The 12,227-nt window shown below is 44.3% G+C and overlaps 1 protein-coding gene across 1 annotated transcript in view; it reads right to left on the bottom strand.

The window, feature by feature from the left end:
• Positions 1 to 5,684: 5,684 nt before the first annotated feature.
• LOC106591281 (leucine-rich repeat serine/threonine-protein kinase 1) overlaps positions 5,685 to 12,227 on the bottom strand; it is a 186,730-nt gene continuing 180,187 nt past the window's right edge. The window contains exon 38 of the mRNA XM_045707980.1: positions 5,685 to 7,278. Within this exon, the coding sequence (XP_045563936.1) occupies positions 7,101 to 7,278 (178 nt within the window). The 3' untranslated portion in view covers positions 5,685 to 7,100. The remainder of the gene's footprint in view (positions 7,279 to 12,227) is intronic.

Genomic DNA, 12,227 nt, shown 5'->3' with positions numbered 1-12,227 from the left:
CTTAAATTCTTGTTAATCTAACTGCACTGTCCAATTTACTGTAGCTAGTACAGTGAAAGAATACCATGCTATTGTTTGAGGAGAGTGCACAATTTTGAACATGAAAAGTTATTAATAAACAAATTAGGCACATTTGGGCAGTCTTGATAAAATATTTTGAACAGAAATGCAATGGGTCATTGGATCAGTCTAAAACGTTGCACATACACTGTTGCCATCTAGTGGCCAAGATCTAAACTGCACCTTGGCTGGAATAATACATTATGGCCTTTCTTTTGCATTTCAAAGATGGTACAAAAAAAATACAAAAGAACGGTTGTTTTTTTTCCTTTGTATTATCTTCTACCAGATCTATTGTGTTATATTCTCCTACATTCCTTTCACATTTCCAAACGTCAAAGTGTTTCCTTTCAAACGCTACCAAGAATATGCATATCCTTGCTTCAGGGCCTGAGCTAATGGCTGTTAGATTTGGGTATGTCATTTTGGTTGAAAAATTGAAAAAAGGGGCGGATCCTTAACTTAGGTCAGAATTGGCCCCAAAGTGTCTTAAAGTGGGAGTGCTGATCTAGGATCAGGTCCTCCCAGTCTTATTCATTGTGATCTGAAAAGGCAAAACTGATCCGGAAGAAACAGAAAAAACACTCAAAAACAGAGTGAAACGGAGGTATTACCTGAACTTGTCCAATAACAAACCCTCATTTTCATTTTCCCTTGCAATGCATTTTGAAACGTTTTGCTGTGCTCTAATGAACACGACCCATGTGTATTTAATTCAGAAGTAGAGCTGTTTGACTGACTGGAGATTAGATCAGTATAGGATTCTACACAATTCTGTCTGACTACCTGATAAACTGATTAATGTTGAAGGGTTCCCAACATTTCATGTAATTAGATGGTGCCAATCTTTCCCATTGAAACAGCTTGTGGCGGGGGTCTAACGTTATGCAGGCCAGGGGATTTCCACTTAGCCTGTTACTTCGGTTGTTGCTATCCTTAACATACAGTGCCTTGCAAAAGTATTCATCCCCCTTGGCGTTTTTCCTATTTTGTTGCATTACAACCTGTAATTTAAATTAATTTATATTTGGATTTCAAATAATAGACATACACAAAATAGCTGAAATTGTGAAGTGAAATGAAAAAAATTACTTATTTGGAAAAATTTAAAAAAATGTAAAACAGAAAAGTGGTGCGTGCATATGTACACTGCTCAAAAAAATAAAGGGAACACTTAAACAACACAATGTAACTCCAAGTCAATCACACTTCTGTGAAATCAAACTGTCCACTTAGGAAGCAACACTGATTGACAATAAATTTCACATGCTGTTGTGCAAATGGAATAGACAACAGGTGGAAATTATAGGCAATTAGCAAGACACCCCCAATAAAGGAGTGGTTCTGCAGGTGGGGACCACAGACCACTTCTCAGTTCTTATGCTTCCTGGCTGATGTTTTGGTCACTTTTGAATGCTGGCGGTGCTTTCACTCTAGTGGTAGCATGAGACGGAGTCTACAACCCACACAAGTGGCTCAGGTAGTGCAGCTCATCAAGGATTGCACATCAATGCGAGCTGTGGCAAGAAGGTTTGCTGTGTCTGTCAGCGTAGTGTTCAGAGCATGGAGGCGCTACCAGGAGACAGGCCAGTACATCAGGAGACGTGGAGGAGGCCGTAGGAGGGCAACAACCCAGCAGCAGGACCGCTACCTCCGGCTTTGTGCAAGGAGGAGCAGATGGAGCACTGCCAGAGCCCTGCAAAATGACCTCCAGCAGGCCACAAATGTGCATGTGTCTGCTCAAACGGTCAGAAACAGACTCCATGAGGGTGGTATGAGGGCCCGACATCCACAGGTGGGGGTTGTGCTTACAGCCCAACACCGTGCAGGACGTTTGGCATTTGCCAGAGAACACCAAGATTGGCAAATTCGCCACTGGTGCCCTGTGCTCTTCACAGATGAAAGCAGGTTCACACTGAGCACGTGACAGAGTCTGGAGACGCCGTGGAGAATGTTCTGCTGCCTGCAACATCCTCCAGCATGACCGGTTTGGCAGTGGGTCAGTCATGGTGTGGGATGGCATTTCTTTGGGGGGCCGCACAGCCCTCCATGTGCTCGCCAGAGGTAGCCTGACTGCCATTAGGTACCGAGATGAGATCCTCAGACCCCTTGTGAGACCATATGCTGGTGCGGTTGGCCCTGGGTTCCTCCTAATGCAAGACAATGCTAGACCTCATGTGGCTGGAGTGTGTCAGCAGTTCCTGCAAGAGGAAGGCATTGATGCTATGGACTGGCCCGCCCGTTCCCCAGACCTGAATCCAATTGAGCATATCTGGGACATCATGTCTCGCTCCATCCACCAACGCCACGTTGCACCACAGACTGTCCAGGAGTTGGCGGATGCTTTAGTCCAGGTCTGGGAGGAGATCCCTCAGGAGACCATCCGCCACCTCATCAGGAGCATGCCCAGGTGTTGTAGGGAGGTCATACAGGCACGTGGAGGCCACACACAAAATTGAGCCTCATTTTGACTTGTTTTAAGGACATTACATCAAAGTTGGATCAGCCTGTAGTGTGGTTTTCCACTTTAATTTTGAGTGTGACTCCAAATCCAGACCTCCATGGGTTGATAAATTGGATTTCCATTGATTATTTTTGTGTGATTTTGTTGTCAGCACATTCAACTATGTAAAGAAAAAAGTATTTAATAAGATTATTTCATTCATTCAGATCTAGGATGTGTTATTTTAGTGTTCCCTTTATTTTTTTGAGCAGTATATTCACCCCCTTTGCTATTAAGCCCCTAAATAAGATCTGGTGCATCCAATTACTTTCAGAAGTCACACATTTAGTTAAATAAAGTCCACCTGTGTGCAATCTAAGTGTCACATGATCTCAGTATATATACACCTGTTTTGAAAGGCCCCAGAGTCTGCAACACCACCAAGCAAGGGGCACCATGAAGACCAAGGAGCTCTCCAAACAGGTCAGGGACAAAGTTGTGGAGAAGTACAGATCAGGGTTGGGCTATAAAAAAAAATATCTGAAACTTTGAACATCCCACAGAGCACCATTAAATCCATTATTAAAAAATTTAAAGAATATGGCACCACAACAAACCTGCCAAGAGAGGGACGCCCACCAAACCTCACGAACCAGGCAAGAAGGGCATTAATCAGAGAGGCAACAAAGAGACCAAAGATAACCCTGAAGGAGCTGCAAAGCTCCACAGCAGAGATTGGAGTATCTGTCCATAGGACCACTTTAAGCCGTACACTCCACAGAGCTGGGCTTTATGGAAGAGTAGCCTGAAAAAAGCCATTGCTTAAAGAAAAAAATAAGCAAACACGTTTGGTGTTTGCAAAAAGGCATGTGGGAGACTCCCCAAATATATGGAAGAAGGTCCTCTGATCAGATGAGACTAAAATGTAGCTTTTTGGCCATCAAGGAAAACGCTATGTCTGGAGCAAACCCAACACCTCTCATCACCCCGAGAACACCATCCCCACAGTGAAGCATAGAGGTGGCAACATCATGCTGTGGGGATATTTTTCATCGGCAGGGATTGGGAAACTGGTCAGAATTGATGGATGGCGCTAAATACAGGTATATTCTTAGGGAAACCTGTTTCAGTCTTCCAGAGATTTGAGACTGGGACGGAGGTTCACCTTCTAGCAGGATAATGACCCTAAGCATACTGCTATAGCTACACTCGAGTGGTTTAAAGGGAAACATTTAAATGTCTTGGAATGGCCTAGTCAAAGCCCAGACCTCAATCCAATTGAGAATCTGTGGTGTCTTAAAGATTGCTGTACACCAGCAGAACCCATCCAACTTGAAGGAGCTGGAGCAGTTTTGCCTTGAAGAATGGGCAAAAATCCCAGTGGCTAGATGTGCCAAGCTAATAGAGACAAACCCCAAGAGACTTGCAGCTGTAAGGTGGCTCTACAAAGTGTTGACTTGGGGGGGGGTGAATAGTTATGCACGCTCAAGTTCTGGTTTTTTTAAACTTATATCTTGTTTGTTTCACAATAAAAACATATTTTTCATCTTCAAAGTGGTAGGCATGTTGTGTAAATGAAATGCAAACCCCCCCAAAAGCAATTTCAATTCCAGGTTGTAAGGCAACAAAAAAGGAAAAATGCCAAGGGGGTGAATACTTTCGCAAGCCACTGTAAGCCCTTAACCCAGGTTAAAATACTAGCAATGTACTGTGTAAAAGGCTCTGTCGTGAAGTTTCCCCTAGGGACAGATCTAGGATCAGATTCCTCTCCCCCAGTCCTAACCTTAACCATTTAGTGGGGAAAATGCAAAACTGACCCAAGATCAGCATCTAGAGGGAACTTCACCCTATTCTGTGTAAAACTGTAGGCAAATAAAGATTGCACTTTATGAGTAACTGAGTCCAGGCCAAATCTAAAAGCAAAGCAAGCGATAAAGTGTGTTAGTAGAGGTAGGCTATTAGGTGCTTATGGGCTCATCTGTTAGGGGAAGAGGTGTGTTGGAGCAAACCATACGTTACTGTTAAGCTCAGAGGCCCCATACACACCGAGGTTGCATAACACATTTGACAATGGAAGGGATGCAATGGATATTTTAGTGATACAGCGCAGTTTGCCTGCAAAAAACCTTTTACACAATTGTGTATATCGCCACAGCGGTTGGAATTTTGTAGAGAAAAACTCTAGGATGTATTATCGCCGCTACGTCAGATGTGTTATGGACCATGTGTATACAAGGCCCAGAGGTTGCGGGAGGACACCCCGACATTTGAGTGAAACCAATTCATATCAGGGCAACAGACTGCCAAGCGTTTTTAGATGACAAGAGCAACATTCATGGTTTTTCTCTGTGCCACCATGTTTTGGGCTAAGTAAGCCCTTGGCAGAGACGGTCATCTTGTTTACGAAATGGTTTTACGAGCAAATTGAAGAAAAGCTCCATCAGTACTGTAGCTTCTGTTCAGGCCAGGGTCGCTCTGAAGTGAGAAAGACAGGTAGGTACTGCCTCTTGATGATCCGTGAAGCTTTATTCAGTACGTTAGAGATTTGATCTGGATTAGATTCCTGATCTGATATGCTTCATTGGTTTTCAAACAATATTATGTTTTCTAGGAGGTTGCATTTACCATTCTATGCATACATGTTGTCCAGAGTTGCACACCGTGTGTGTGTGTGTGTGTGTGTAAAGGTTCAATGGTGTGTGCATGTGGTTCACTGGTGTGTGTTTGTGTAGGTTCAATATTTTGTGTGTATGTGTGTGTATGTAATACCTGGCAGCTTGTGACATAATATGGTACAAGCACCCTGTATTCCTCCGTCCAGGTGGGGCCCCTGTCAGCGCTCCCTTCATTAATCCATCATCCCTCCCTCCATCCTTTCATCCCTCATTCCACATCAGCGGTCAGGGTCAGGGGTCAGGTTATAGCAAGGCTGTGTTGGAGAACTTACCTGCCCCCTACTTCTCTCTTCCCATATTGAGAGGGGGGGAGAGGAGAGAGAGGGGAGAGGAGAGGGGGGAGAAGGAGAGAGGGAGAGAGATTGGGAGAGAAGGAGAGGATACTCAAATGTACGAGATTGGGTGATGCAGGCAAGTCTCTTACAAGCAACATTTTGTTGATAAGATTTGATAGATACAGCAGGCAGGTTGGATACGAGGTCAATAAACTTCCATTCAACACAGACTTCTACTATTATAAGAAGTTTATTCATGGTCGTACAGTATATACACAATACAGTATATTTACACTGAAGAGGATTTGAACATATTACACCATAAATTAACACCATCTCACTCACACAGCAGTGAAGTTAGCAAACCCTCCCATGTTGGTATCAACACACTGGATGTCCCAAATGGAACCCTATTCAGTGCACTACTTTTGACCAGGGCCCATAGTGCACTATGAAGGGAATAGGGTGCCATTTGGGATGCAGCCTCAATACACAATATAGTACTGGCAACTTCAAGCGCCAACACTTGAAGTAAAACTGATGGGCATCAAACCGAAGGGCAAAATCCTACACATAGGTAACCCTGACTTTTGTGTTACATGCACAAGTCAGAGTTTAGCCCAGTAGCAGAAAATGTTTAAAATCTAATGAACATCTGAGCTAGTATGAGAGATTGGTATAGGAGAGAGTGTCATTGGTTTAGAGACAGTCCCAGTCGCTATAATGAGACCTTTCTGCTGTGTCCTTGGTCTGTTGGGAGAAGGAACTGCTTACGGTGTTGTTTACTCATATCACACACACACACACACACACACACACACACACACACACACACACACACACACACACACACACACACACACACACACACACACACACACACACACACACACGACCCAGTTGAGTGTTACGTTCCACTGTCCTGTGAAGTGAGTACTCTGTCAGTGTTCAGTAGATCTGGGACACGTGTCTTTATGGCCCGTTTTGTCCTACCATCCGTTTTAGGGTTGCAGAACTCCAGTAACCTTCCCAAAATCCCCAGGTTTTCCAGAAATCGTGGTTGGTAGATTCTGGATTTCCTGCTTAATCCCTCCTGATTTCGGGAGTCTTCCAACTAGATTTCTGGAAAACCTGGTAATTTTGGTAGTTACCGGAAAATTGCAACCCTAGTCCCTTCTATCTTCATCCTCAGCTCAGGTTTAACTGGTAGTCAATCCATCTTAGTGATGCTCCAGAGGGGGAAGTGTGGGGTGTGTTGGGGGCACACAGGGGCTTTTGACCTGGTCCCTGGGGGTTTGGGCCCAAGATATGACAGGATGAGGCATCCTTCCCCCCCTTCCCTGAGTCTCCTCTCAACATATCCCAATCGCTCCTGTCCTGTCCTCTCTTTTGCTTCACCATCTTCCTCACCCCTCCTCTCCTCTCCTCACCCCTCCTCTCCACGTCACTCTGATGTCAGGGCTCCGCGGCCCCCTGCTCTGAACACTGGGGGCCTGTGAATGTGTACTCCCCCTGGCCGAGGTCTCTCGACACACTCTCTCTATCTCTCCCTCTCCTCTCTCTCTCGCTCTCTCTCTCCCACAGAGAGCTATGATTCTGTGACTGCTAGCCCCTGCCTGGGACAGTGCGGCCGGTGCCGTACAACGGCTACCTTCTTTTCCTCATGCTAGTCTCCAGCCTCCCCAGCTCCTCGTAGGACTGGTAGAAGACATCTAGCTCACGGGGGCCCCAGCCCCGCCAGACACACAGGCACCAGGCCCTATTTTCGTTGCGAAAGCCACACACAACCGTGTCCTTTGCCACCAGTGCGGCCTCCTCCAGGGTCCTGAGAGAGAGAGAGAGGGGGGGGGTAAAGAGCGAGAGAGAGGGAGGAAGAGAGAGAGGGGGAAGAGGGATAGAAAGAGAGAAGGGTGAGATATGGAGGAGGGAAAGAGAGAGTTAAACATTGAAATGAGTATGTGTGGATTCTTCCTAGAAGTAGCCATGCTTTACTGAGAAGAGGTTCCCTGGAAGGCTACTGAGGAGTACACACAACACGCTGTTTACATAGGATTTATACCTCCAGGTAGGAGGTGCCCTTAGGCACACATCTAGGATGAACTTACCTTCCCTAAAACCTGACTTTAACTCTAAATCTTAGATCAGGGTTTAAAGAGCCATCGACAGGTTAATACATACTTTCCAGAAATGACACAAACAGGTAAATCATACCTCATCGCACTCCTGATTTATGTAGGACATGACACAAACACTCTGGGAAGAGGGAAGGCTTCCAAATAGCTTGTTGCCGTGTTGCGTGCTTAACCATGCATCATATACACACCCCCATATTATCTTCCTGCCACTGTTGTTTCATGTGTTGTAGCTCACCAAGACTACCATCATCCTCTCTGGTATGCACTGCAATCTACAACACTGATGGTTCCATGTAATCTACAACACTGATGGTTCCATACAATCTACAACACTGATGGTTCCATGTAATCTACAACACTGATGGTTACATGTAATCTACAACACTGATGGTTCCATACAATCTACAACACTGATGGTTCCATGTAATCTACAACACTGATGGTTCCATGTAATCTACAACACTGATGGTTCCATGTAATCTACAACACTGATGGTTCCATGTAATCTACAACACTGATGGTTCCATGTAATCTACAACACTGATGGTTCCATGTAATCTACAACACTGATGGTTCCATGTAATCTACAACACTGATGGTTCCATGTAATCTACAACACTGATGGTTCCATGTAATCTACAACACTGATGGTTCCATGTAATCTACAACACTGATGGTTCCATGTAATCTACAACACTGATGGTTACATGCAATCTACAACACTGATGGTTACATGTAATCTACAACACTGATGGTTACATGCAATCTACAACACTGATGGTTACATGCAATCTACAACACTGATGGTTACATGTAATCTACAACACTGATGGTTCCATGCAATCTACAACACTGATGGTTACATGTAATCTACAACACTGATGGTTACATGCAATCTACAACACTGATGGTTACATACAATCTACAACACTGATGGTTCCATGTAATCTACAACACTGATGGTTCCATGTAATCTACAACACTGATGGTTCCATGTAATCTACAACACTGATGGTTCCATGTAATCTACAACACTGATGGTTACATGTAATCTACAACACTGATGGTTCCATGTAATCTACAACACTGATGGTTCCATGTAATCTACAACACTGATGGTTCCATGCAATCTACAACACTGATGGTTCCATGTAATCTACAACACTGATGGTTCCATGTAATCTACAACACTGATGGTTCCATGTAATCTACAACACTGATGGTTCCATGTAATCTACAACACTGATGGTTCCATGTAATCTACAACACTGATGGTTCCATGTAATCTACAACACTGATGGTTCCATGTAATCTACAACACTGATGGTTCCATGTAATCTACAACACTGATGGTTCCATGTAATCTACAACACTGATGGTTCCATGTAATCTACAACACTGATGGTTCCATGTAATCTACAACACTGATGGTTCCATGTAATCTACAACACTGATGGTTCCATGTAATCTACAACACTGATGGTTCCATGTAATCTACAACACTGATGGTTCCATGTAATCTACAACACTGATGGTTCCATGTAATCTACAACACTGATGGTTCCATGTAATCTACAACACTGATGGTTCCATGTAATCTACAACACTGATGGTTCCATGTAATCTACAACACTGATGGTTCCATGTAATCTACAACACTGATGGTTCCATGTAATCTACAACACTGATGGTTCCATGTAATCTACAACACTGATGGTTCCATGTAATCTACAACACTGATGGTTACAAACATAGGTGAGCATAAGACCACTATGGGGTAAAGGTATTTTGTATTGAAATATATTTTCCCCCCTGTCACACACACACACACAACTGCACGCAAGCACACACGCACCCAGAAAAGTCTCACTTAGACAGAACAGTCATTTGTTAGCGGTGTCGCCATAGAAAATGAAGACTTTCCTGCCCTATAAAGCCTTTATAAGTTGTAGTTTGTTTCAAATGGGATGAAATTGATAAACAGAGACCGTGTTTGATAGCATTACATATGTGGTGCATTGTGGGTAGTTGTGACTGATTGATCTACAAATCATAATGACTAGTTATTTAGGATGCAAGGTGATTTGTAGATTTGACTGACTGATCTACAAATCCCCTTGCATCCTAAATAACTAGTCATTATGATTTGTAGATCAGTCAGTCAGTCTACAGTCGATGTGAAACAAGCCCAGAATCTCCAGCGTGTTTCTCACAGCCTTTCCTGTCTTCCTGCGACCCTATGGCCTGACCTCAACCTGTCCCTGGTGCTACTAGTCTAAACGGGATCTGACATCCCCCTATTGAAGTTGAAATTTAAATGGTTAAGGTAAGGGTTAATGTTATTGTTAAAGTTAGGGTTTGGGTAGGGGTTAAGGTTAGGGATGTCCAAAGGATCCCAGATAGCACTAACCCCCTGACAACCACTGCTTATTAAGGACCTCGGCTTTGGGTGGCCCTTTCATTGCCTGCTGCTAAAACCTCACGCACGCACACTGACACACGTACACGCATGCACTTTAGACAGAAGTCCTCTTTTGCTGTAGCTAAAACAGCTGCTGGGACGTTTATAGGAATAATTACAGAGTGGGGAAAAACCCCGTTAAGCACATGATGAGGGATCTCTGCTGGGTCTTTATTGAAGCTGAATCAGCAAATTAATCTCCAGCTCCTTTTCTTGCTGTGCCAGAAAGTGTGTACGTCCCAAATTGCACCTTATTCCCTATGTAGTGCAATACTTTTGACCAGGGCACTACATAGGGAACAGGGTGCTACTACATATGGACTAGGGTTCCATTTGGGATGTAGCCAGACAGTTCTGCTGGCCTACTTTGCTACAGCAGATAAAGAGGTCCCACACTCCACAGGTCTGGAATGAGGCCTGTTTTTCACTGTTCTGCTGGCCTACTTTGCTACAGCAGATAAAGAGGTCCCACACTCCACAGGTCTGGAATGAGGCCTGTTTTTCACTGTTAACACCATGGCTGGATCCCAAATGGAACCCCATGCCCTACATAGGGCCCATAGGTGTTCTGGTCAAAAGTAGTGCACTCTATAGAGCAAAGGGTGCCATTTGGGATGCATCCCATGGCTTGGACGGGGCAATGTGCCGGTGTTACGGTAGAAAGACATTGCCCTGTATTAAAATTCTAAATCAAATAGCTAAATGATCCTTGGTATGCCCTTCTTAAAACAATTCCATATAGCTTATTAGAACCCCCACCCCCTCTTCCCCCGGCTTAGACAGGGCTTAGACTGTAATGGGTTAATCAACGGAGCACTTTCCCACACAGTTTTGTTGGATGTTATAATTGAATTGCGGATACTTTGGGTGGTGCAATCTATTTGAAAGTGACTATAGTTTACAGCAGGTGTCTTCAACTGCACTCCTGGAGCATGGAGGGTTGCTGTTCTGCTTCCCGGACAATGGCGAAGGTGCAAAAAAGATTGAAGAACTCCGATATGACATCATCGTTTGAGCACTATCCAGGCTTTAAACTACGGCGCGCGACATGGTTCAATATAAATCAGCACAATCTACTTTTTCATTTTTTTCAAATTGACGCTGTCTTTGGAGCTAGAATTGGGATCATGTATACTGTGCTAATGACGACACAAAAAAAGAGCAATGGAAAGCATTGTACAATACCGCAAAATCACCAAATGAGGCATTTATGGTAAGTACATGGGGGTAATTATACACCTTTGTCATTAAGGCCATGGACCGGCCAGACAGGACACACAGCCACACAACTGGCTTCCCAGCTCTAGATCAGTTCTATATCTCACACTATCGTGCCGAGCACAACGGAAGTGTGCTGGCTCAGACAGTCTTTTCCAGCACGGTTACAGCTACTATGGTGGATACGTAACCAGGCCAGCCCAGTACGGCTCTGCTCGGCAGGGTGTAAAGGCTATTACTGAAGGAGAAGCTGTAGACAACAGACACTGTGGCCCTCGAAGGCTAGGAATGGGATACCTGCTTTAGAGCATCAACCCATACGGTAGCCTCTACAATTGGGTACTTCCTATGGATCCCAAAGGAAATACCATTTAGGCCAGTGATGCTCAACCCTATTCCTGGAGATCTACCGTCCTGTAGGTTTTCAGTCCAACCCTAACCTGACATACCTGATTCAGCTAGTTAAGGTCTTGGTAAGCAGCTAATAACCTGTTGGGGCTAGGGGGCAGTATTGACACGGCCGGATAAAAAACGTACCCGATTTAATCTGGTTACTACTCCTGCCCAGTAACTAGAATATGCATATAATTATTGGCTTTGGATAGAAAACACCCTAAAGTTTCTAAAACTGTTTGAATGGTGTCTGTGAGTATAACAGAACTCATATGGCAGGCAAAAACCTGAGAAGATTCCAAACAGGAAGCGCCCTCTCTGACAAGTTGTTGTTCATCTTGGCTCTTTTTATTGAAGACTGAGGATCTTTGCCGTAACGTGACACTTCCTACGGCTCCCATAGGCTCTCAGAACCCGGGAAAAAGCTGAATGATATCGAGGCAGCCTCTGGCTGAAACACATTATCGCGTTTGGATAGTGGCTGGTCAGAGTACTCTGAGACTCACGCTCATGCACGAGGGCACGAGATGTATTTATTTTCTCTCTCTTTGTACGTATACAGGCTTT

Source organism: Salmo salar, chromosome ssa26 (assembly GCF_905237065.1).
Source record: "Salmo salar chromosome ssa26, Ssal_v3.1, whole genome shotgun sequence".
NCBI classification, from domain to species: Eukaryota; Metazoa; Chordata; class Actinopteri; order Salmoniformes; family Salmonidae; genus Salmo; species Salmo salar.
Note: the sequence above shows the minus strand (reverse complement) of the source record. Positions and strands in the feature narration are given on the sequence as shown.